Here is a 27,267-nt window from a genome sequence, read left to right on the forward strand (position 1 = left end):
AATCATACTACTTTTTATTGAATTCACAGTAAAAATGAGCTTTTCTACACATTCGCAAGCATTAGCTTTCTTTTAAAGCAGGTTAATACAGGTGAATGAAAATAAGAGTGCACTAAGCTCACAATTAGCCACAAGGTCTTGCTGCATGTTAAGACACTGAGACAAGAAGCATTGCTATAATACTGAGGAAGCGCTCAGCAGACCAGGCAATTAACTCAGGCAACCAAAGAAGAAGTGAAAAAGAAGAAGAAATCAAAAATATGTCATTTGATCATTTGATCAACACTGTAGCAAATATGTTAAACCACCTCCTTATTTCTACACTCACAGTCCATTGTATCAGCTCCACTCACCATATTGCATGTATTCGGAGGCTATTGATGTCAGGGTTTTGGATTCGATACCTCGGCAAGCTGCCACTGCTGGGTTCTTGAGCAAGGCCCTTCACCCAATGGCTGCCCTACTGCTCCAGACATGTGTTGTCACTGTCACTGTGTGTGTTTAATCACTGGTGTGTATGTGTGTGTGTTTACTGCACGGACGGGTTAGAGACCAAATTCCATCTGTGTCCAAAACTAATGGTGAATATGGTTGGCTTTTCTAGCAGCACTTTGTAGTCCATCTGTTTCTCTGCATACTTTGTTAGCCTGTTTTACCCTGTCGTTGAGGACCCCACAGGAGCGCCACTGAGCAGGTCCTGACAGAAAAGGGTGAATGGTAGATGGTAAATTCAGCTGATAAAATAAACTGAGAGTGTAGAAAGAAGTAGGTGAAGAAGTGGCTAGTTGATGTATGAATATCTACTTTATATTTCACGTCTATACAGATTGTACATATGCACAAATATACAGTACTGTGCAAAATCCTTAGGCGTTTGTCTGGGCAGGAAAAATAAATTAAAACAATAAACAAATAAAATGTGAATAAATGCAAATAAACACTAAATAATACTTTGGGATTTGATGTGTGCTCAACCATTTGCAAGGCCAGTGTCTACAGTTCCCATCCAACACCTGGTTTATCTAGTCAGTCCTTCATTAAAGTAACTCAGGAAAGCTGTTGTTGGAACTGATCAAATCCATACAGTGGTTGGGGTTTCCCAGAGATCCTGCAACCACATCTGTGTTCCTCAGCGTTTGTCTAACCGACAGTTTGCTACTTCAGACTAGTTCAGAACTATAATAGAGGCAGTTTGCTACTTCAGACAAGTTCAGAACTGTAATAGAGGCAGTTAGCTACTTCAGACTAGTTTGGAACTGTAATAGAGGCAGTTTGCTATTTCAGACTAGCTTTCACTAGTTCAGAACTGTAATAGAGGCGATAAGGACCTAGAGGCCTTTGGAATAGAGTTCCAGTAGCTTCTGCTTGTAGAAGCAAGCCAGTCCCCCCTCTGATAAATGGAGCCAGGAATGATGGATGACAGGGTTAAAAGGGAGGAGACGGGGTGGTGGAGGATTGCAAAGACTGGTCGTAGACATGTGAACAAGGGAGAGATGGAATTTATAGGACGTTATTCTGTGTTTGTGAACTGGGATGTTGGATTTTTTGAGTTCCAAGGAAGAAATTTCAACTGGAACACTACTCGGAAGGTTGGGAGAGCCTCACCGTTCCCAAGTTCAAAATCCAAGATGTCCGCACTGTACATCAACAGTAATAAAAGCAGTGGTGTTATATTTATTAGCACTTCTATCTACTTCTCAGTCGTACACACAGTGCTGTTCAACTTCTATCCGTGGAAAATACTGTATTTTATTACAGTGTCGCTTGTTACCAACTGCTATCACTAGCAGTTTTTATGATTAGATTCACCATGAAGTACCAACCCAGTTGTGGTAAACTCCAGTCTGTAGAAGTAGTGGGCAGTGGTGGCTCAGCGGTTAGAGCTCCGGGATATTGATAACAGGGTTGTGGGTTCGATTCCCCGGCTCGGCACTTGAGCAAGGCCCTTTATCCTCTCTGCTCCCTGGGCGCTGGAGTTGGCTGCCCACTGCTCTGGGTGTGTGTGTACTCACTGCCCCTAACTCATGTGTATGTGTGTTCACTACCAGATGGGTTAAATGCGGAGAACAAGTTTCACTGTACAGTGACAAATATGTGCACCTTTTTTAGTCTTTAGAAATAGTGTAAAAATATTGGGAACATGTTTGACTCGGATGTGACGTCATTCCCAGGTCCAACATCGGACTTCCCAGGTAATGGAACTTCCCAGGTAATGAAACTTAGCATTAGATTTGGGAGGAGGAGCTTCAGGTAGTTCCCAAATGTACTAATTTCCTAATCCCAAATCTGGGGATATCTGCTATTACTAGAAACAAAACCTTCTTTTTTATTATGTTTACTTGTTAACTTATTTATTTATTTATTCTAATATTAAATACTGTTTATACATGATTTAACACACTCAATAAAAGAGGGCCCTAGGTTTAAACAACAGTAATGACTGCCCAAGGCTTTTGCACAGTACTGGTCAGCTTCATTCTGTGCGTATATGTGTGTGTGTGCATGAGTGGTTTTTTAATAGGTTTTAGTGGTCAGCGGTCAGTGAATCACATAGCATGACCTCTAACACTTCACATTATGAGTTGCAATTTCCTCAAGTCTCCTAAACTCCCATGCAGTCCATTATGACTTTCCTCAAAAGTTACTCAAACCAAGAAAGCCTTCAATACAAAGCTGTAACCTTCTTACTCCTCAGCTCTACTGCCCTAAAACAGACTGACTTACAGAAGTAAGAAAAGCTCTGAAAGGGAAGTAAAACATGGAACTGCACTGACAAGTAGTCATATAGTGAAGGAATGCAGAACTAATGTCTGCTAAACAAACATCAACAACAGGACAAGCAAAAATAAATGAGCTTAACATTTGTACAAATTGTAATTTAGGAAACAAAATTCAGAGTGTGAGTTGTGGTTTTTATAGCTTTTTTGATATATTCATAATTTATTACAATTTACAGTCACATGAACTTCTCCCACACAGTGTACAAGTTCCTGCTTGTGGCACTAGAGGGCACTGTTCTATAGGTTTCAGGATTCAAGGCCACTTTGCTCCACCAGTCAGAGCAGAGAGTATAAAAATAAAAATACCTTTTTTGATCACAGTAAAATATTACAAATAAAACAATGGACAATATTTCTCACCCTTATAAGAATGCTAAAATCTCTTATTATGAAATGCTTGAAAAATATGATTCTGTAGGTTCATTTGAACTGAAAACAGCATCAGGCTTATGGTCCTATACTATTTGAATACAAAAAGGTATACAGTACTGGGCAAATGTCTTAGCAGTGGTCTTAGCAAAGTACTATTCTATTGGCAGTACTTCTCTGCAAGGACTAGACAGGCTGTGTGTGTGTGCATTTGCACACCTGTGGATACAACTAAAAAGTGGCTGAATAAATTTTTTGAAAGGGGTGTCCACAAACATTTGGACATATAGTGTACTTTAGTCAAAAATATCTCCTAACTCACACCATTGCTCTATCATCACCACAGCTAACAACACCACAGCCCGCCATGGCCATGGTCACTCTCCTCGAGATGGTCAGTACCCTGCTGAAAAATCCAGCTCTGTATAAACTGGTCTTTAATAGTGGTTGAAAAACTGCTTATCCAGACATAAACATACCCTTTACTGCTAAGCTAGGAGGTTAATCATCTCTTGACCAGCTCTTGGTCATCCAGCTTGGTGGTGCTGGCCATGCTAGTTGTCCAGCTTAGTGATGCTGGTCATGCTAGTCATTCAGCTTAGATCTTACTGGTCTTGCTCGGTCAGATTGATCATGTTTGTAGACCAGATAAACCATCAAACTCAAAACACATACCCTGTGCTGATTAAGAGCTTGACCAGCTTGACTAGCCTGAGCTGACCAGCCGAGTAGTTACAGCTACCACTACCTAGTTTATCTAATCAATCATTCATTAAAGTAAATGGTGTGAGCTGCTGGCAGAACTCCATAATGTGTTTGAAGCAACATGTGAAAACCACAGATCTTTTCTGCTGCGTATTTATTCTAATGTCATATAATGTCATATAACACACAGCTCTATATACAGCTTTTAAAAGAGAATCAAACACCTCATTTAACTGTTTTAACCAGAACAAACAGAGCACATAACTCTCACATCACGCCCTGGTTTGGGTCCAGAGTGCATTTGTGATCTGTGTAAAAAATTGAAACCCTGTAGATCATTTAGATCTCTGGAGACAGGTCAGCCAGTAGAGCCTAGAATCAGAACTAATCATGGTAAAGCAGCATTTAGCTTCTGTGCTACATGCAACTAAACCCAACCCTAAAAAAGACCTTAGATGTGCCCCAAAATGTAACAGCTTTTAAATTTTGTTGCACAGACCTATTACTGAGCTCCAGGACATTCGTACTTTACTTTAACACTGCACTATTATCTGTAGCTTTTAAAAATCATATTGTACCTTATTTTATAAGCCTTAATTGAACTATTTCCGTTTCTTTTCATTTCATTTTTTTCATCTTTTTTACTATTTCTCTTCATTTAAAGCACTTGGAGTGGACTGTGTATGAAATGTGCTCTACAAATAAACCTGCCCTTCCGTAGAGCAATTTCCATGACTGCCTAAGACTCCTGCACAGTACTGTATAGAATTTAAACATACTATTCTTTTTTTGGCATAAGGCACAGAAACCCAGTTTGATAGCCTTGGGTTATGCTATGCCTCATTATGTGTGTAAAAGTATGTCTGGTGTTTGTGTTTGTGTGTGTGTGTGTGTGTGTGTGCTTTATCCAGTAGTGTTAAATGCTGTTACTGTAGGTATAGGCACTGTAGAGTTAAGAGGTCTAGCCCAGTCCGGGTAGGCGTGTAAAGAGAACATGTGCAGCCCCCACGTGTTCATAGCCAGGGACACACACAAAATACCCAGAATGTTCATCATAAATCCAGTCTTCACCTGTAAAAACAACAACATGAGGATGTTTATCGAAGCTTCAGCGGCCTCCCAAGGACTGCATTTATAAACAGAAAAAAAAGAAATTCCAGAAACTCTATTGATTGAGTAATTGAATGTGATTCACATCACTTTTCCCTTTTTGACAACAACCTTTTTGAACAGCTGGCTAAATGCTTTGCAAAAATGTGTATATTTATGTCCTTATATATAAATATAAATGTATAAATGATATAAAATGTAAAAAAAAAAAGTATTCAGTATGCTACTGTGCGCATAATTTGCTTTTAAAAGCTATTCCTTGGTTAAGTGATTAGACAGAGTGTTGGATCTGACATAGTTCCTAATATAGATTTGTCTCAATCTGTCAGCCTGATCATTCTGAATGATTCATTTGCTCCCAGTGCTGTGCTCACCATGTCTTTGACCATTAGGTGTCCAGAGGCAAAGGCAATGGAATTGGGTGGAGTGGAAACAGGAAGCATGAATGCATACGAGCAGCCAATCGTTGCTGGAATCATGAAGTACAGGGGGTGCACCTTCACACGAATTGCCTGTAAAAAAACAACAACAAAAGAAAATGGATGTAAGTGTTATTTTCCCTGCCTTTCCACTTCTGATTTTGAAGAAAACTGAACTTGCTGATAAACAACATTTAGCTTTGCTGTTGCCTTTGTGCAAAGACTATCCTTTCAAAAATATATTCACAATACTAATTAAAGTAGGAAATATTATAGGAATATTTAATAGATCAAATGCATATAAATTGTTCTGTCCAACAGACTGAGGCTGAAGATCTCTAGCAGGAGAATCTGTTCAATCTGTGCTCTCACATACCAGTTCAGCGATGACTGGGAGGAAGATGATGATGGTGGCAGTGTTACTGGCAAACTCAGTGAAGCAAGCGAGAAAGGCTGTAATTAGAATCACAGCTACAGGGGGAGGAACCTGGGCTAGGGGCTGTAAATGCCCTCCAATCCAGGCAGCCAGGCCAGATTCCTGTAGCAGAACAAACAAAGCAAAATGAACTAAACTGGGCTGAAAGGAATGAAGCTGGACTGAATTACACTGGATTAAAATGAAGAGAAAACTGTAGTTTAAACACACACACATGTTGGCCACTAATTCAGAAATCTCCAAGACACAACATTACAACAACCGTTAAGTAGTTTCAGACAAATTGACAAATTAGATATGTTTTATTTATGTAATCAGTCCATTATATCAGCACCACTTACCTCCTTCAGCCTCCTTTCACTCTGTTTGTCAATGGTCAGGACCCCACAGACCCACTATAAAGCAGGTATTATTTGGCTGGTGGGTCATTCTCAGCTCTGCAGTCACACTGACACTGTCCTGTGGGCAGCATCCTGTGACCACTGATGAAGGGTTAGAGGATGTCCAACACAAACTGCGCAGCAGCACTCGTACCAGCGCAACACACACTAACGCACCACCACCATATCAGTGTGACTGCAGTGCTGAGAATGATCCACCACCCAAATAACAGCTGCTCTGTGGTGATCCTGTCAGGTGAGGTGATTGAAGAACAGGGTGAAAGGAGGCTCCTACATGGTAAGTAAAGCGGATATTATAGACTATGAGTGTAGAAACAAAGAGGTGATGTTAATGTTATGGCTGATCCCTGTGCATATTGTCACTGTCCAATGAAAAACATGTATCTCCAAAATGGTGACATTACAGGACAGGGTAAACATGTTCTTCACTTTGACTAGACGTAAATGTAAGGTTTATTTGTATAAGTTTCAAGTAATCTAGAGTGTTTCTATTGGTCTATTCTTTTAGAATTATTTACAGATACATGTTTTTCATTGGACAGCAGCGATATATACGTTTATCTCACTGACTACTCTGATATCTGATCACAGTGAGAGCCACACCTCTCATTGGGTGGGATGGGGCAGTTTGTGCGGCTGGTCCGAGCACATTCCATTGTATTCCAGTGTATGCTATGTGAGTTCACGCCCAGCAATAACATATGTTTTCCCCACTAAAGATAAGAGGTATGTGCAAACAGATTGCATTCAAAGGTTGTAAAGGAGACCAGAAGGAGAACAGGTAAAGCAGGTAAATGTACCTCACAGCCTTTGGCCATGGCAAAGCCTCCTCCCAGCAGAAGGATAATGTTCCATGGGACACACTCCTGTACCCTTTTCCATGACAGCAGGGGCACATATGGAGTGTTAGAGGCTGTGGAGAAAAACAGTGGGGGGGAAGAAGCTCCTTGATTTCAGCCATTTAGAAGATGGTGGCGCTTTTCAGGGGTACTCTGACCGGTCAAAATTTAAAAGACTAAATGTTTTAAACCAACAACTGTGAAAAAGTAAAGGAAATCATCTAGTCAAGTAACTGTCTGTCTAAAGGTTGCTTAACATCTACAGTTCACTCGCAAAGAGATTTCGTTGTAATAAAACGTTTGGCTCAGTGGAGAGCACTTGGGACACATTTTTGTGAGATTACTGTAATCTGTAAGAACAGTGGCGCTACAGTGTGTGCTTTCAGCAGGACGCGCTAAGCTAAATCATTAACATTCCACATCTTATTTACTGAGCACCACAACACTGCCCTCCAACAGCACGTTTAAAGAACACCCAGAACCTCCCACAACATAATCTGCTTTAGCCACTGTGATTTCATTGTGGAAAATTACCAAGTTAGCAGAGAAGTTAAGCAACACCAGAGCTGGTGAACGTGCTGTAGAAGCCATTGTGAAGCTAATTCAAGGACTGCATTTTGGTACATAGGGGCAGGTTTTTGGGTCAATAATAATGTTTTGGGAGTTATAAGTTTGGGGAGATGTTAAGGGCATTGGGGGTATAAGAGGGCATGGGGCATGTTGGACCTTGCACTATTCTTGCAGTATTGTACCAAGTCCTTAATTATAACCGCACAAGAGCCTAACCGTGTTTGATTGTACTGTACAACCCGGAGTTAGTCTAATGGCAGTAAAGTTTACATGTTTACAGCCAGTGTTTACAGCAAGGGGTTCTCATCCTTTCTCTTTTAGCTCTTTTAGATCGCAGCTCAACACAAAGACATGGTGAAGAGGTGTGGACTGTTTTTAACAGCAGTGGGCTTCCATCTCACCTCTTTTATCCCCCCATTGCTCACTAGCACCTCAACACACTGCAAACTGTTAACAGTGCCCTAGCTAATTTACTAAATTTGACAGGCAATGTATTCTGTTATATTCTGATTATACTAATGAAAAAATGTCAATGTCTGTTTCCATTCTGCCAGCAAAATAGCCACTAGGGGGACCTGAAAAAAGTGGCTACGGACATAGTCCATGTTTAATAACCTATTAGGAATCATAAAAGTCAGGTGTGATAAACTAGTGTAAACTCTGCATGCTCTGACCTCGGGGGTTGAACCACCAGCGCAGCGAGGGCCGCTCAGACGGAAAGAAGAAGAGGATGGAGATGATGATGACGCCGGTGACAGCATCTGACACATACCTGCAGACATAAGATGTAAAACAACAGAAGAAGAGAGAAATAAAAATAACACATGTGATTTTCCTTTAATGCCTGTGTTTCTCTTTAATCTCCTGTCCATCAACAGATTGTTTGATGAGCACATATTAGAGTCCTGTTTCAGGTCCAACCTGATCGTTAAATAAGCACAGACACTATTAGAGCCATTTCTATCCATCTCTTTCTCCACTTTCTGATGGGTTGCTGATCATCTTTGAAGCAACCCACATTATCAACTGTATTAGTCATAATGGACCAAGATTAGCTGAAAATAGGTAATCAACTCTGCCTTTGTTCAGAACGTCTTTCTTCCGAGTAAGCTCATTATTGTGCATGCTGTGCTCCAGTGCTGTTGCAGCTGAGGGTCCTGCCGGGCCAGAGCAGAGAGTTCAAACTCTCTCTCTCTCTCTCTCTCTCTCTCTCTCTCTCTTTCTCTCCCTCTCTCTCTCTCCATTTCTCTCTAGTGCTCTAAGTTTTGTTCTGTTGTGGTGAGTTAAAAATGTGCCTGATGTGATTAGTCATGTTGCATAAAAAAACGTGTCTGCTTTATGTACTATATTCACACCAAGTTCTTGAAGTTGAGGAGGAAAGGGGGGTCTACTGAAGAACAAAACCTATATTAGGTGTTCTTTGTGGAGGTAGACAATTCCCACGGTTTACAAAATCTGGCCAGTTCAGTGCCTGTGCACAAATCAAGGTTCCTAATGGTCCCTGGGTTGGATGTTTGGTTCTAAAAAAAACTTGGTTTACCTAGTAGGAGACCTTTACATTACATGAAAGTTTTCAAAAAGTCATTGTATCAACCAGCGAAAGTTTCTTTAGGGAGCCAAAAGTGGTCATTCTAGAGTGGTCCCCAACCCTGGTACTGGAAGCCTACTGTCGTGCACATTTTTGTGTTCCCCAGCTTTGACATGCACACTTCAACTCAGTAAGGGCTTGTTAATGAGCTGACTACACGAGTTGAGTCAGGTGTACTAGGAACACAGAAAACACCTAAAATGCTCAGAGTGAGCCTCCAGGGCCAGGGTTGGGAACCACTGTTTTTCAGCACTGCTAATATGTCAGTATGTGCACTAAATGTGTGAGACGTCTATTCCCACTATTAGGTATGTGGTCATAATATTCTGATATATATATATATTCCCCTATTAAATAACATTACAGTACGGTTTACCTGCTGTAATGGCCGTTACCTGCACTAACAGCCTCTTTACAATCCATAATTCTCAGTGCTTTTCATCCTTCAACTAAGCTCACTGTGAATACTCTCATTTGGCTCTATTAAGGCTAGGAGCTTTATTTTTTCTTTCTCTGTGATGTGAGTCTTCTATCAGGGTACATTAAGCAGAGAAAGCATGGATGGACACCCTGCAGTCACAGAAAGGTCAGTTCATTGGAGACTCTGAGACAAGGGAGCCTAGCCCGGATCCCTGCACCTCCTTGTCTTTGTGCATTAGAGTGATGTGGAGACGGGGGGTGGGGGGGTGTTTAGTAAGGAGACACTGGGTAATGGCTCTCTGACACACTTTTCTCTAATTCATTCTTGGATCCTCACTCGCTGATGCAGATGTTCCTTCAGTTTCCACATAGGTGCTGCTATGTTTAGTTTACTGGTTATTTTTAACTTGCTTTACCAGTTCACAGCAAGTTCCCCTCAAAAAAGTAGCAATTAGATTCTATTGTATTGGTATAGGTACATCTACTATATCTTGTACTGTACTATACCCTACTATACCTCTACTGCACAAGACCTCTGATAGTATTCTGTGGTATCTGGTACTAAGACTTAGATCCATTCAGCCAAGTTGTGAGGTAGTGCTTACATGGTGCCCATGACCCTGTTGCTGGTTTAACAGTTGTTCTTCCTTTTACTACATTTGGTAGATACTGACCACAAGACTTGCCTTTTTGGAGATGCTATGCTGTCAGTCACCTAACCATCAAATTTTGGCCTTTGCCAAAGTGCCTCAGATCCTTACGCTTCCCATTTGCCCAGCTTCCAACTGATCAACTTCAAGAACTGACTGTTAATTTGCTGTCTAGTATGTTCAATCTTTACCTGTCAGTGGTTTTAATGTTATGGCTGATCAGCATGTGTCCATCAAAGCTGATTGTTAGGAAGTTTTAAGCACAGATTCATCAGAAAGAAACTATAGATGTCATGTAATTCAAATAAAATTTAATTTTTAACAAAACAGTATTTGCCAGAGCCTCTTTACTAATCATACTTTTTTTGTACGCAGATACTTTCATGTATTTAGGCTGGAAAGCTGATTTGGCTCAAACAACATTGAATCGTATTGAAGTGATTGTGCTTGTGTCATTTTGCCAAACGTTTTAGCATCTGTTACCTAGCCAAACATTGCCAAAAAGGGTCAATAGTAACAATTGTACACACTTTACTTACCGTTGAATTATTCATATACAGTTGGTGCCAGATTAAAAGAAATATGTTTACCACAATGTGTTTCTGTGCGCTGCTCTCCTCTACTGCAAACTACTATTAAAGTAATTGCAAAAACACACATTTAATGGTGGTATTGGTAAGTAAATCGCTCCAGGTCTAATAGCGTCTAGTCTCCTCTCTATTTTGGGATGGCACATAAATGTTGGTGTTTTGTCTCAGGAAAACAGAGGCCCTAGCCCTAAAGGTCATTATTTAATCATTTCAGCCACTTAATAGTGAGTGTACTAGAAATAAACAGATTGCTGAAAGTGGAGAGAATAAAATGTGAACATATTAGATGGAGGCTATTTATTTTTCTTGTGCCCTTAAAAGACTGCCTCAAGCATTAAAAAGAAGGGAGGTCACAGACGTCTGTTGAAGAAGGTAAACAGGAAGAAGAAACTTTATGTAAACAAATGTAATAGTGTTTTTTTTGTGTGTGTGCTGATATTGTGACATTTACAGATCTGTTAACTCAAGTGAGTCAAGTGTGAAAGTCTTCTGGGTAACATTTGCCACTTTCAAACCGAGGTGGGGTAATGGACATTTGGGGTGAACATGTTTGCAATTACCAATTACCATCAGCATTAAGGTTTTACAGTCTTACCCTTTGTTGAAGAATACGGACCACCCTGTGACAAATTTAGGGTCTCTGGTGAACAGGAGGATGGTGAATAAAATGAAGAAGAATGAGATGGATCCCTCAGCGAAACTATAGAGCAGAACATAAGAAGAAGAATGTAGATGTAAACTGGAGGTTATGGAAACTGTCAACATAATCAAAATCTGAAATCCAGAGGAAATGGGATGAACCCCATAGACCCTGTATTTAAGCCCCAGAATTCCTCACTCCCATTACTACATTACTTTTATAACTGATAATATCATCAGTTTCATAGGCCCCAAAATTGAACCCTGTGGGACTCAAAATATGCTGAACCAGATAGTTACCAAACAATTCACAATAGTTTTCTGCATTAGGATTAATAGCTTAATAATAATAAACCTAGGGTTCAAGGGCTTAACCCCATAGGCCCTGCATGTAAGCCCAGAATTCATATAAGGCATTCATATGTAAGCCACAGAAGCAAGTTTAATTAAAGTGACACTTTTCTATAAGAGGAATTCCTTCTATAACAGGACTTTTCTTCTGTAAGTGGGTATTGTCTGTGTTTTGACTCTTTATCGCAATCAATGTGTTTTCAACAGCTGTTCTGCCTATACTAGGGCTGCACATTATACAGTATCAAGGCTTTTGTCTGTACACTGTACACAATCCATTCCATTTCAAGTGGCCTTCCTTGCTCATCATTTTAATCAAGCATAAATGCTTATGTCTTGTCCAGAGTAGAGGTGCGGATAGTGCTATGCGTTTTAAATAAAGTTTTACTGTAATTGCCTTTTTTTCTAAATACAATATTAAAAAGACTACAAGGTCTTGCCAGTAGTCTGTGGGGTTCAGGTACAGATATGTGTGGGTTGTAGGGAGCAATGTAGAAGTAAAGTAATGAGTACTTTTCAGCTATGGGGCCAGCTGTGGCTTAAAGGTTAGAGAAGCAAGATGTGCTCTTGATCAAGGCCAATCCCTGATTACTCCCCGGCTGCTGAAATGCCTGCCCACTGCTCCAGGTGTGTGTTCTCACTGTCCTATTCAGTAGCGTAAGTGTGTGTGTGAATGTACTTACGGCTATGAGTTAAATGTGGTGTTTACTGCTGTGTACTGCTAATGGCAGTAAAGTATATTTCTAATTGTAATTTTCACAGGAAGTAATTCAAGTGAAGTAATCCTATTACAATTTCAGAGAAGTAATGGCTTACTTGTTTGTGAGTGTGAGTGTGAGCATACTGAACAATCTCAGATGTGAGTGAGAGTGTAAGTGTAGTCTAAAAAATATCCCAGCATGGAGTCTTACTTGATGGGACCAAGCTTTTTGTAGTCTTCATCAATGACGGCTTTGGCCTTGGCCTCTGCAGCTGCACGCTCATCCTGTTTGTTTACACACAGTCTAAACACATAAACACATATAGACACACACACACACACACAACAGGCATGAACAGATGCACACAGTAACAGCACAGGCTTTGTACAGTATGTGAATAAGTATGGACACAAATTTGCTTTGACACAGATATAGTACATCTGTACTTGTGGGTATGTAGGTGTACCGTGTGTTAAGTCCTCCATAGAGAAAGGCAATCCAGATCCATGCAACGAAAAGGAAGATGATCATGAGCGGGAAAGCGAAGATGAACCATGAGCCGAAATTGATCAAGTCACACTCCGGAAAGTAACTGCAAAGCACAGTTAGTTTAATACATTGTTTACATGTCTTTATAATTGTAGAATTAGAATTTAGAATTGGTTTTTCCAAAGGTTTTATACATTTTACATTTACATTTACATTTAAGGCATTTAACAGATGCTCTTATCCAGAGCGACTTACAAAAGTGCAAAAGTTTTGCTTAGACTAGTGCTAACCACACATTTCAAGGGGAACTCAAAAGCACTAGGCAAAGAAACTAAACCTGAGGGAGCAAGAGGGTGCTAGGTGGGTGCTAGACAAAATGGTAACATGGCAACGATCTAAAAAGCTAGCTAGACAAACTGGAGGGAACACTCTGGAATAATTACAAAAAATATTTACAGTGCTTGTTACAGTTGTTACAGTTGTTACAGTGCTAAAAACGAAGTAATGCTATGCTGCGTTATGTGCTATATATGCTAAGCTTATTATGTTTTTACATGTATCCTCCATAAAAAATTAAATCAATGCAACTCATTCTGAGGCAAAGTAACAGGGTTGTAAATAAACTTGCAAAACCACATCAGAGCATCAGAGCATTTTTCGTACCAACCAAACTTACACATACTTACTATTTATACATAAAAGAACAGCTTAAAATACTGAACAAATGCATTATATGACATATTTTGGGAAAATAATGAATGACAAAGCAATGTGAGGCATTTAAGGCCAGAGTAGAATATATGTATTTATTATTTATTTTATTATTATTATTAAAACATTTCTAATAAATTTCTGTTTCATTTTTTGCCTGAAATTGTTTGTATCATTGATCATCGCAAAAAAACAGTGCTTGAGCAACTCTCTTTGACTCCCAGTGTTTTTAGCACATAGTGAGCATAATACACAGGTTAATGAATTCAGATGGCTTAGAATACTGAATGGGGGGCTGGTAGGTATGAAGGTTTTGAATGGGAAAGTTAAATGAGTTACAGGTTGTAGCAATTGTGCCTCAAGTGTGTAAAGTGTCATGCTTGTCCTTGGGAACCCCTGTCAGTGTTTACCTAAACCTGCCCTCTGCCCCAGCCCCACCCCCACCCCTTTTACACACTTGAACTGGGTTCCTTGCAATCCATACTTCACATGTACTTCGTCTCTCATTTCGCTATTCAGTCTCAGTAGTATTGTCATCGCTACAGCTCTAGGCTTTTGTCTCCCCATTTCACTGACAACCTTGCTCTATGTTTGTGCCTGCTGATCTTGTCTGCATGTTTTTTTTAATGTATTTCTTTACTTGGACCATGTTTTTGACTTCTTTTTTGTGTCTGTGTTTCGTTCAGCAATAGTATGAGTCATGCTCAGACACCTGGGTCTCTGTGAAGATATCACGTTATACATGATTTAAACTGACCTGGACAACGTTTCCTTAAAAATTTTAAGACTGTGAACTCTGCAGCTTACATAACCCAAGCAGTCCTTCCCTTGTATTCATAGAGAATTATCTGTCTTTAAGATCTAGGTAGTCATTACAATGCCCCTTGGCCTTTCAGCACTTCCATGATTAGTCATCAAAGAGGTGTTAAGGTTAATGATCAGTACAAGCTTCCTCACAAGTTATTAACAGACATCATGTGCAGCTGTGAGCTCCGCCATTCATGAGAAACTGAGGGTACACTCTGTGCTTTGAATTGTAGGAGCAGTCACTGTGAGGGCCAGTTTTTCCAGACGATAGTTAAGCCCAGCTAGACTGAATAATATCATAAAAGCATTTCCATTATAGATCCATGCTTAATAACTGTTTTGGAAACAGGCCCTAAATGTCACTACACAAATTTGCTCGCTGCCAACATTTGCTCATTCTTCACTAATGAATGTTGATAGGTTTGATAGGCTTTTCAAAAAAAAAACACATCTGCACACATCACATGTTTTTCGACTTAATCTCCATCTGTTGTATCTGTTGTGTATGGTTAATTACCACATATTTCCGCTAATTTGTACTTGGAAAAAAACCACACAACCCATTGGCTTGAAACTTATAATATAATATAATAGATGTCAGTGGGCAGTTGCAGAATAATGTGCATTAGCAAATTATTATGCAAAACAAATAGGAACAAAAGACTTTTGTACACCACTGGAATTAGTCTAATGGTATTTATAAATGAAGAAGTTGTACATCTGTTTAATTTATTCACTCACACACAGGGCTGGGTTTTCAGAGAACAAATGTGTGGTAATATGTTACCAATGTAGTGACTGGACAAGTCCTTGCTCGATTGCCAAAGATATCAAAATGTTTTATGGAAGGAACACCTAAGAGAAAGTTACTGAATTGTTTTCTTCTGTTGGTTTTACTAAACTAAAAGTTTTAATAAAAAGTAGCTTTTTAGGAAAGATATTCTCTGTCCATCTCTGCCTTTTTTTGTAATAACAATTGTAATTTCCCAGTTGTCATCCTACAAAACGGGCGCCGTTTGCGTCCACTACATTTAAAGAGATGCATAAGGCACAAAACAGTTAGTTAATTCAAGTGTTTTTGTTAACGTGATTCATGAGACTATACTATTTCTTAAAGAGTAGCATACTACAGTTCAATTTCCATTAGTATGTTGCATGTTGTATTTTTACATTTGTGTATTGACCAGCATGATATTTGATTCTAAAACATCAGCAAAACAAACTATATATATATATATATATATATATATATATATATATATATATATATATATATATTAAACCTGCATTATACTTTTGAGGGTTGTATGTATGTCTCTGTTTAAATAAATAAGTAAATAAAGATAAATTAATAAAAAAAAACCTTTTAATAATATTTTTTACATTTTTATGCATTCCTCAGTTTGACTTCACTCCATCACACTAACTAGTTTTGACTATAATAATAATGTACTGTTGCTTTAAATGACTTTAAATGGTAAAAGGCCAATGGTCCAGTGGGCAGAAAGTGTAGATATTTCTACTACCAAAGAATAGCCCAACCAGTTTGTACAGAGGTCCCTGTTGTTACTGAGTAATATGCGTGTGTAGTAAGCCTTGGAGTGTTAAGGGGCTAAAACAAAATTGATTTGTTTATATACATTCAAGATATATATCTTTTCAATCTATATTTACTTTTTGTAGCAAGTTTAATGTACGAGGTAATATATATAGTTTTCTTTTTTTAGAATCCAGCAACTGCCCAGTGCCTTCTATTTATATTAGGTGAGTTTTTAGTGAACAGTTTTTGTGTTTAAGTATAGGGAAATTTGTTGAACCAAAGAAAAAAGCAACAAATCAAGATTAGGCCTGAATGGCACCCTTTTCTATTCCTCAACAGTGCTCTTAATCTTGACATTGGTAACCTATTGTTCATACAAACCTCTTAAGCTGCCCAACAAGGATGAGGTTAGGTGCCGTTCCAGTAAGGGTAGCTGTACCCCCAATGCTGGCAGCATAAGGGATACAGATGAGGAATCCTTTCCACACTTTCAGCTGATATTCCGCCTCTTTCCTGATCTCCTCTGCACTTCTTCGATCTCCTCTCTCCGTTCCGTCAACCCTATGAGTGAGATCAGGTCCCACTGCATGATAAACATTTTCTAGCCCAGTCAGAATCTTTTTCAAAAGCACAAAATCTCAGCATCTGATTTCAAGTCACTCTTTGGCCACAATATCTGATTACAATTCATGGCATGCTATTTCATGAAGACGATACTCTTGTTATGCAAATATGTTCAAACTTAACTCCTATCCATTTACAGCCTCAGCACTCCATACAAACTCAGCGATTGCCAGATAATCATGTTGGTAAGACTTTCCGACACGCCTTGACTTCATGCTATTAGAGTTATGAAGGCCATTACGGAGAGAGCAGTCATTCCAAGTGACCTCTTTGACATTTGATTCAGGTTTGCTGCAGTATCCTGCGTCCTCTCACCTGTCATCTCCGGTCAGAGTGTGCTTTTCTGATGGCAGCACATGTAGCTTCACCTGAGACTGGCCTGTAGAGACAAAAGGACTTTTCAATCTCTGAAAAAGATGTGGTTTTAGGTTATGCTCAGTAATTCTTATATTTATGATATGTATAAAGAAGGAGATCACTTATTTTGAAGGAACAACCTAGAGATAAAAATAGAGATATCCCAGTTCAGTTACTTTGCCCATGGACCGATCCAAATCTCTTAAGGTTGATTCAATCCATTTCTATATCGTCAATATAGGTTTTAACTATTAGACTACAAACCCCCTTACTGTGGCTGGCTGTAAATAATGTCCACATTGGTGCTACTGGGCAGAAGAAGCGTAAAGGTAATAGAAAAGCAATGTGGATGACTACATTTTTTTAGAAGTGGGCTTTTTTAGTTTGGAGGAAGGGAACTTTTTCAGTCAACCATTCCTTTAATATGGTTTAACCTTTTCTCATTGAAATCTGTTACATCACGTAAGCTGAATACACCCTTTTCATTGCTGTCGTTAGAGAGTCTCACTGTAGATGCTCCTTAATGCTATTATTACACAGTTCATTCATAACGTATATTTTTCTGCTTTCTTTATAACTGTAATGTTCTTGTCTTTTTTATCCAAGTCTTCCTTTTTCAACAGCTGTATACCGCTTCAAACGCCAAATGAAGACCCACCTCTTCAGAGAGTTCTTGGGCGAAGTATAGTATTGTGGTCTCTATACTGACTTTAGTATTTAGTAGCTACAAACTAGCTAAGGGCATTTTCTGAGTAAACAGTGAAGCAGTTTTGTAAGTTGCGCTGGATAAGTGTGTCTGCTAAATGCCTTAAATGTAAATGTATATGTTATTTCAAATGGTATAAAAAAATGAAAAATGGGAATTAATAGTTTTTTGATACGCATCCTGTCGATGTCATGCAAAAACCCTGTATTCAAAATGGCATGGAGAAGGAAAACCTACTTAACTTTTAATGTAAACGGTAATAAAAACATTAATAAAACATTTTTAATCCAAGTCATTTTGGAGCATTTCTATTGGTCCTTTTATCATTAAATATTGACACAATGTAAAGCTGTTTTAATAATGTAAGAGTCTTTTTCCAATCCTAGTAAGACTTCAAGGATTTCACAGCTCATCAACCATCTTTTTAATGTGTAATGATTCTACAGGATCATGATGATTCTGAAAAAAAGAGTGCAAAACTCAATGCTTAAAGTTCACTGACTGGTTTTTGTATTAAAACATCACATCTCAGAGTCTCAACCCATCTGTGGTAGGGCTGCACAGTATATCGTTTCAGCACTGTTATCGCAATGTGCACATGCGCAACTGTCACATCGCAGAACGTGCAATATCTTGTGCAAAATCATATTTTCTCTGCCGCTTGTTACAAAAGGAAATCTGGTGAACACCTGTATTTTTAAATATTGCAATACATATTGCAGAAAACAATATTGCAATGTCACTTTTTTCCAAAATCATGGAGCCCCAATCTGTGTTACTCATTGAGGATAAAGACAATACAGTTACAGTATGCATCTCTGTTGCAAAATGAACTACTTGAAGTCTAGTGGGTGAAAACTACTCTTACGTATGTATCAGGGTCACGAAAGTGCTCCTGTAGGGAAAAGCTCTATAATTGGGGCCAATTATCTGCAGATTTCATTTGATAAAAAAAGTGCTCTCAGAAGTTTAATCCAAATGGCATCTAAAAAGTAAGGTGAAAAAGATAGAAATAGCAATGTATCTATAAGTAGTGTGTATGGTGTCCCCACCTGATTTAAGGACAACCTTAAAGACACACAAGAAACAAACAACTACTATCATACACCTCTGCTTGTCACAGTCCACAGATGCAGAACCAATTCTCCCACTCACCCTCAGGGTTGTCCTTCACTTTGCAGTTCTCTTTGAGGGTCTCCAGGTCTCCAAACAGGCTCTCAAGGATGGCGTTTGCAATGGGCAGCATCATAGCTGTAGTGGCAGTGTTACTCAGCCACATGGACAGCAAAGCGGAAGTGACCATCATACCCAAAATCAACCTTGGTAAGAGAACACAATTGAGTCTTAGTGATTTGCCTAGAAATACAGTCACAATATTATTTTACATAACAGTAATGTGGTCAGAAATACAGGAACACAGCAAACATGGATGCCACTACTATCCTAACATTCCAAGAATTAATTAAGTCAAGGAATTTCTAAGGAGAAATGGGTGTATTCATCAGGTTCTACATCTGGCTGTAAGAGAGACCAGTAGGAGAATTTAACATATGCATCATCATTATGCACACTGCCAATTCCTTAAGGAAGCTTATCTGATGACTTTTCTTAACTGATAATTCAGTTTAACCTCTTAACACTTCAAGGCTTTTTACACGCTAAGGTGTATTATTCAGTAACCACAGGGTCTTCTGTGCAAACTAGTGGGGCTATTCTTTTGATAATAGAAGTATGCAATAACACTTCCTGCCCAGGACCATGGGCCTTTTAACCATAATTAATTATGGCAGGCCAAACAGCACCACAACAACACAGGTAAGCAGAGACACAGAGATACACATTCAACATCACTAGATGTAAATCACGACTCCACTGACTAACTGATAAAGAGTCACACTACTAAGACCCCATTGACACCTGGTCAGTCAATTTAAACTGGGTAGTCGGCTGTATCTCTGGTTAGTCAGACTGAAATGATTGCTGTGTGGGACGGAATTTGCAAATTTGCTTGTTGCATGCCAATTAATACTGGTGTTTCAGTTGTACATGGAGGGGTTTTGGATGCCAAATGCATGGATTTGCATTGGATTGGCTTGACATTATCCAGATATAATTCTGAGACTCAAGATGCATGAAGGTGTAAATGGAATCAAAATGACTTAAAATTATATTGGCATGATCACAAAAAATAAATCTGTCATATTATTTGTTTATTTCACATATTGAACAGTCTAGAATTCAGAAGACTACCTGGGTGTTAGTCTTAGTGCACACTGTTGGTTGAAAAATTCAAAGCACGATTCAAACACTTTGAAATTCAGAGCACTGTACTCTCAGACCGGTCACTGTGAACCCTGACTGAAAAGCGCTGGCTGCAAGACTGAATGGCAGAGTGCTTCTAAAAAGGTGCTTTGGTGGGCATGGCAACCAGCAGATACTGTAAACTTCACTTTCAGCTGTCATGTTTTGAAAACCATGAAGAATCCATAAAGGATCTGTGTCTGTTTTTTCTATACACCTAAAGAATAAGGAGTCAATGAGGGATAGATGTCTGTTTTTCTATTAATCTAAAGAAAGACATTTTTAAAGGCTTTCTCCAAAATAACCTTCATTACAAGAACACTTACAAAGGATCTTGTACCGTTTTTAATCTTGAAGAAAAATGTGCAAGGTCTATCTCTCTCCTATAGACCCTATAGAGCAGCTAAATGAATTTCCTCACTGCAAACTGAACTTCGAGACATAATCACAGTCAGATCCAGCACAACTACTCCCAGCCGACTTCTCACTTGAGAGATAATTTAACGAGTGGTGTGCACACGTTTCAACCAACCTTTAAATACATACAGTTGCAATCACAATTATTTAATCCCCCTTTGAGAATTAGATTCAGTAGCAAAATGTACAAACTTTCAGCTGTTTGTAACCAACCAATTAAATTTTCAACATATTTTAACATTAAAAAATTAACATTTTCAACATATTCAACAGCTCAACACAATTAATACAATAAGTGCTTTCCACAAATTCAACACAAAATGCCACTTTTAATTCTGCAGTTTCAAAATTAATCAGCCCCCTCATGACAAGCGTCTTTAGGACGCTTTTTGCTGTTCTGACCTGCTGCAAACGTGATGCATAACCAGACACCAGCTTCTGTCAGCGCTCCTGAGGATAGTAGTCCCCAGTTCACTAATATTCTTGGGTGTGCTATGATTTTCTAAGGGGTTCAAGTGAGAGGACTGTGACACGATCACTCCAGAATCTTCCAGGACCTTTTCTGAAACCAAGCCTCTGCATGCTGTCCTATTTTCCTCTTGTCCTATTGCAGGATCTGAAGACACCCAAGCTTCAGCTTCCTGCAGGTTTTCAGTGCCAGAGGAAACAAAGCTGCCCCAGAACATGCCCCAGAGAGCCACTGCCATGCTTCACTTTACACAGGGTGCTCTTTTCAGCAAATTCTTCCACCTGTAGACATACTGCTCACCCAAACATACCCTAAAAGTTTTAATTAGTTTCATTGGTCCAGGTTTGGGATTCTTTTCTGTGGAGCAATGAATCAAAACTCGAGCATTTGAGCCAATGAATCAGTGGAATGTCTGGTGGACAAAGACTCTCATCATGAAGAGGTTGAAGAATTCTGCGGTCGTCATTAAAAGTGCTAATTGGTGTTAGATTTTGAGAAAGCACTTGCTGTGTTACATGTGTTGAGCTATATACATTGTTCTTGTTTAAATGAAAATAGCAGAAACTATGTACATTTTGCTAATAAACCTAATTTGCAATGGGGGTTGAATAATTTCGATTGCAACTGAATGCTTCCATTCAACAACAGCTGCTGTACAAATGTCGACAGAAATCAGACTAAAGTGTGGAGCATGACAGAACAAGCTTCTATTTTCACTGTGTTAATGCATCAGAGCTATAAATGCAAAAAAAGCCCCAGCAGACTGAGATTTTTTATTAGACAGTCAGTCTCACCAGGCTGGTTTCACTCCAACAATCTTCAGCACTTTGAGGGCAATGCGCCTGTGTAGGCCCCACTCCTCGATCGCAGATGCCATCACCAGCCCACTCAGAAAAAGGAAGTTAGTCTCCAGAAAGTACTGAGGGCAGACCTTCTTGGAGGGCAAAATGCCCATGGTGGGGAAGAGACAGACGGGTAGCATGGCGGTGACAGCCAGGGGAAGTGCTTCTGTGCACCAAAACAGGGCCATCAGGAGCACCACATAGAGACATTTTCCTTCCTGCAGGAGATAGAAGAGTGGAGGAAGGATTGTATCAGGACAGGATTAATGGAGAGATGGATGAAGATAGATGAAGAGTGGGCTGATAAATGAAGAGTTGATGAATAAATTAATTGCAATCCTTTTTTCACAATTAAATTTCCCAATTAGTCAAATAACTTTCAAACGCTGTGAACACTATGTAACATTTGAAATCAATCATTCAATAAATGTTAAAGAGAGAAGCTGGTTAGCGTTGGCTTAGTTAGCAGGATAACAATCTGCTCGGTGCTGTAGCCCACTTGCTGAGCTAGCCTTTCCTCAGCTAGCTCAGCTACAGGTCCATAGAGTGTCAGACAGCTCAGTACAACTGCTATTGGCTAGCTAGCTAAGGTATGAGCTACCTACACCAAGTGTGAATGATAAAAACTTGTGTCTCATAAAGCAAAGTCGAGCAACTGGTGGTGGAGTGACAGAAAGGCACCATGTTTGGCCTCGTAGCCGGTCAGCTAGGCCTAGATAAGGCTACTCAACACAGCACAGACCATGTTCCAATTCACACATGTTTAGGGGATAAAGCCTCATATCTGAGAGCACAAAGTCGTGTTAATTGTCGTGTTAATAGGAGTGTTTTCAGGCACATTTAGTGCCACATTTAGACTGGTTCATTCAGGTTTGCTTGCTCACTCTTTTAATTGAACTTGGGGGGGTTATTCTTTTATGCCCTCTTGTTTATAGAGCGTGACCTTGCCAATTAGTGAGTTCCCACACCGCTGCCATCTTGTGGCTCTTTTAAATGCACATAGGGGGAGTGAGCTTATTTGTCCATGTACTAGATAAACAGAGAATAGAAATTTGACACATTAGACATGTCGTAATTTGGAAAAACTGTTATACCATCCAACCCCAAAAAAGCTGATCTGCTAAAACAGCCCTTTTTTACATTCTTTGTTTTGTAATGTCATGAAAATAATTGTATTTGCTTTTTTTTTTGCATTATTTAGCATGCAGTAGTTCAACCAAGCCCTTTACTTGTTGAGTGTTGAGTGTTTCTGCTCGGGCTGCTTTCTGACTGGGGCCTATTACAGGACAGCAAAGAATTATGGTCCATAAACCCATTCAAACAGTATATTTCACAAATAATGTACAATATAAAGATATGGACGTTTTCTAACTAGACATAAGGCTTTTTTCGGTGGAGCAACCAGGTACCAGGTACAGGACATTCCTCAGATTGGCTGTAACCCCTCAAACTGTAGGTTTCTTCTTCACTTCTTATTCATACTAACTACGTAACAACCGTAATGAAACTACACAAGGGGAAGGTAGATTGAAGCCCAGTGTCCATGCTTTTTTAGATCCTGTAAAACACCATACATTAAACTATGTGCAGCATCCTCTCTACAGCATACTGAATGGGTCATCATTTGCTACACAATTTGAAACATATATGAATGGCCCTAAACTGTGTGGGCTGACTGAATGCTAGCAACACTGCGACGGTGTAATTCAGAATGAGTACAGCAGGGGTTCTCGCACATGATTAAGCTGATTTAACACCACTGAGAGAGAAGTAAATCTCCTCTCAACCTCATGACACCTAAACACCTTATACAACGGTAATTACATCTGGGACACTATTCACATTAGACTTTTCACATTTTCTTAAAGACAAAGCATCCCTGGCACATGCATTCTAGTAGCAGGTGTGTATGAGTGTGGGGTGAGTGAGGGGGCTATGGGGATCTTTCAATTTCTTACTTGTCACTCATGAGTCACATATTAGTGACTTGAAGTCACATGGCTGGTTACTTAGCTTACTGTGACAGCAGAAATGTACGTTACATCCATGTGACTGTGTAGTCAGTGGGCTAATAGGTGACTTATGGGTGACAAGAGAAAACTGAATGTGCACCTTTAACATAGATGGCATTGCTTTGCTTCTGGCTACTTCACTCACTGGTCATCACTGTTAAAGGTAAAGGTGCATGTATTTGTCACTGTACAGCGAAATGTGTCCTCTGCATTTAACCCATCTGGTAGTGAACACACACTCTCTCACACACACACACACACACACACACACACACACATGTGTTAGGGGCAGTGAGTACACACACACACCCAGAGCGGTGGGCAGCCAACTCCAGTGCCCGGGGAGCAGAGAGGGTAAAGGGCCTTGCTCAAGGGCCCAACAGTGGCAGCTTGCCGAGCCCGGGAATCGAACCCACAACCCTGTTATCGATATCTCGGCGCTCTAACCGCTGAGCCACCACTGCCCCAGACGCAGTCTATATCTTCTTCCACAATGTATGATTAATGTACCATACCACAAATAGTGGCATATATAAGGCTGCATGGTATAGCAAAAAAAAAAAAAATGTGCATCACAGTATTTTTTAGGATTTTGGTACAGTATATCACAATATTTTATATATTATTATATATAATAATATACATATATTATTTATTTAAAACAACTCTTTTCTAAAAAGAATAATTTTAGAGACAGTAGGCCTGTCTTTATAGGTTAACAGTGGCTTTCTTTACTACTAATACACATTTAACAGCAACATTATACATATTTTATTTGTACAAAACAGGACTAAATAATAAACAGGTAAACATAGCATTACTGCAGTCTGTAAAACATATATTTTAAAAAGTTTATAAAATAACTTTAGATAGAAACCAAAAATGTCCAAAAAGCTGTTTTTTTTTAACATTACTGGAGCTAGTGAGGAGAGACTGAGACGTTAATCAGCGAGTGAGTTAAAACTTGTTTTTGTAATTTACTGTGTAGCTCAAGTGTCTTACAGATTCCACTTGTTGACAACCTCTCCCTAGGGTCTTATAGGACTTATAACATCTACATCTCCTCCATCATCAAGAGTTCTCCAGAAGTGTGCAGGTTTACTGTAAAGGTTTAGTAAATTTGTAGGGTTTACTAGGGGTTTCTCAGGAGCGTTTGTGTGCAGGCCTACAACACTATGTTAAGTGTTTGAGCTGTTAGTGATGTGTTTAAATAACACAGTTTTCGTTCTGTATTTTTTGTTGCATAATGGTATTATGGTATGTAAGAAGCATAGAGCGTAGGACGCATTTTAAATAGTATACTGAATGAGCCGTCACAATATTCTAATTTCTATTCATCATAATTTCTATATTACACTGCATTACGCCACACATTGTACCACTGTGGACATGATATTACACCCTTATGTACACCGTATATTCTGTATATGCTATACATTCTGCACTATGCTTTTCTGCTGTTTATTTTTGCCATCTCATCTTCACTCTTCTTCATGCAGCCAGCAACCTTATTGTCTGACAATGTCTTGTCTATGAAACACTCTTCTTGAATGTGCAAAACCCCTTTCCCCTGCCTCCCATGTGTCTATTGACAGCTGCAGGAGTATGTTGCAGGAGGGATACAGGGTATCCTGTACTCTGAATACACTTCACATTAAAGCTAACCTAAATTTGACTTAATTGAACTATATTTAACTATATATTTGAATTGTTAACTACACAAGTCTGTATAGCTGATAAGATTCCTGGTATTTGAATTATGCAAAACATATACAATATTCGATTTATTAAAAAAAGAAACCACACACACATTGACACAACATCCAGTGGTTGAAAAGCCAGCTAAGAGAGCCAATATTCAATTTTTTGATGTTAGGTGGTGAACTGTGGAAAGGTTTACTGATCTCTCTACAGTGGTAGTGATTAAACCCAAGAGTCACAATGTCTCATATGCTAATATCAAATATCAATATCAGTTATTTTATGTACTATACAAGACCTACACACATTCTGAACTGTATAAGCAGTATTTATAATGGTAAATCCTTAACAAATACAGCCTTTTTCATTCTAACAGGCAAAGAGAAGTTGGGGAACATGGTTGGTAATGTAATTTCGTGAAATTCTTCCCTCTTATATACAAATACACAAATAATGCAGGACATGGACAATTTACACCAAATATACTGTACTGTAGGCTTATTATGCAGTCATTATTTTTAAGGATCATTATCCAGTGACTTGCACGTCTTCTGAAATGTATACGTAGTGTTGATAATGCTAAATCTGATTGTTATTTTAGTTCTGGACTATTTTGCCTGGCAACACCCTACATGTACCACGTTACCATTAAAGGACACCACAAAATATGTTTCTGACCAGACCTATCATAACACAATGTCTCAGGCACCAGGCCATGTATTCCTAACCATTTCATACAGTGGCTTTCAGTGGGATAGCTTTCAAAGGCATTTGAGTCTACTGATGTCTGGGTCCGTTCACCACCATTTGGAACAATTTTGATCATTCTAATTCTAATTCTTTTTATACATCTTACCTATTTGATTATACATGTTTTTAATTAATTAATCGATCATTTTTTTTTATATATATATATTTCCCTTTAAATAATCCTCAAATCCAAATACACCAGTTTTTCATGACCCACATTTGACAGTGTTGACATCTGATGATGAAATCACACCATTGTTTGATTAGATCTTCACATGGCTCACTGCCTCTCTGATACTAGAGCACCGGCACGATTAGCTCTTCACTGAGCACGCTGAAGACCAAGTGCAAAACCCTAGGAAAGAGCGGTGGCCTTGGTTTGAAAAGGTCCAGATCTCCAGAGGAGATCTTACTCTGGAGCTCGAACTCAACACAGTGAGGTCTGCGTGCGTGTCTCGGTCCCTGATAAGAGGGCGCACACTCTTAAAGGCCACCACAGGTAAGCAGCAATGACTCAGACCCACGGCATGCTCTACAACACTTCGTGACAGTGAGGAATCACCCCCGTAATGAACACAGCCTACCTTAGCCGGTAGGACGAAGAGCAGAGGCAGCAGCAGCAGGGGCGCGAGGAGCAGAATGAGCTCTTTACGAACGCACCACAGTTTCTTGGAAAACTTCACCAAGTCCATAGCGGCTTCTTTTTCTCCCTCTTAGTGACCCCCTCTTCGCAAATCAGTGCAGTTCAGACCATCCAGGCTCTTTCTCTAGCTTTATCGCGTTTTCTTTGTTGATTTTTAGCACGGCGGGAGAAGATTAACCATTGGTTTACACGTTAACTCCTCGTGCGTAATCCACGTTTCCAGGCTTTTTCCTCGGCGGCAGGTTTTCAGAGAGTTCAGAGTGGTGGCTAGTAGGGGTCTGCGACAGAAACATAGCCTGAGCCTGAAAAGTAAGCACTCACTCATGTCAA

At 39.4% G+C, this 27,267-nt stretch overlaps 1 protein-coding gene across 1 annotated transcript; it reads right to left on the minus strand.

The window, feature by feature from the left end:
• slc13a3 (solute carrier family 13 member 3) lies at positions 1-27,267 on the minus strand. Its single transcript, XM_072681588.1, has 13 exons — positions 26,879-27,267; positions 21,784-22,049; positions 18,958-19,121; positions 17,055-17,118; positions 16,497-16,676; positions 13,035-13,160; positions 12,779-12,871; positions 11,473-11,577; positions 8,304-8,401; positions 7,021-7,133; positions 5,760-5,921; positions 5,339-5,476; positions 1-4,925 (listed from the first exon to the last, which is right to left on the minus strand). Exons 1-13 carry the CDS (start codon positions 26,984-26,986, stop codon positions 4,758-4,760), a joined length of 1,785 nt encoding a protein of 594 aa, XP_072537689.1. The 5' UTR covers positions 26,987-27,267; the 3' UTR covers positions 1-4,757.

Source organism: Salminus brasiliensis, chromosome 6 (assembly GCF_030463535.1).
Source record: "Salminus brasiliensis chromosome 6, fSalBra1.hap2, whole genome shotgun sequence".
NCBI lineage: Eukaryota > Metazoa > Chordata > Actinopteri > Characiformes > Bryconidae > Salminus > Salminus brasiliensis.

Excerpts from the sequence above, each read along its gene's own strand:
- slc13a3 (XM_072681588.1), bottom strand. The coding sequence starts at position 26,986 with ATGGACTTGGTGAAGTTTTCCAAGAAACTGTGGTGCGTTCGTAAAGAG. Across the intron at positions 19,122-21,783 it reads GTTGGAGTGAAACCAGCCTG|GTTGATTTTGGGTATGATGG; the intron begins GTGAGACTGACT and ends TCTCTTACCAAG. Across the intron at positions 5,477-5,759 it reads TCCCAGTCATCGCTGAACTG|GCAATTCGTGTGAAGGTGCA; the intron begins GTATGTGAGAGC and ends GTTTTTTTACAG.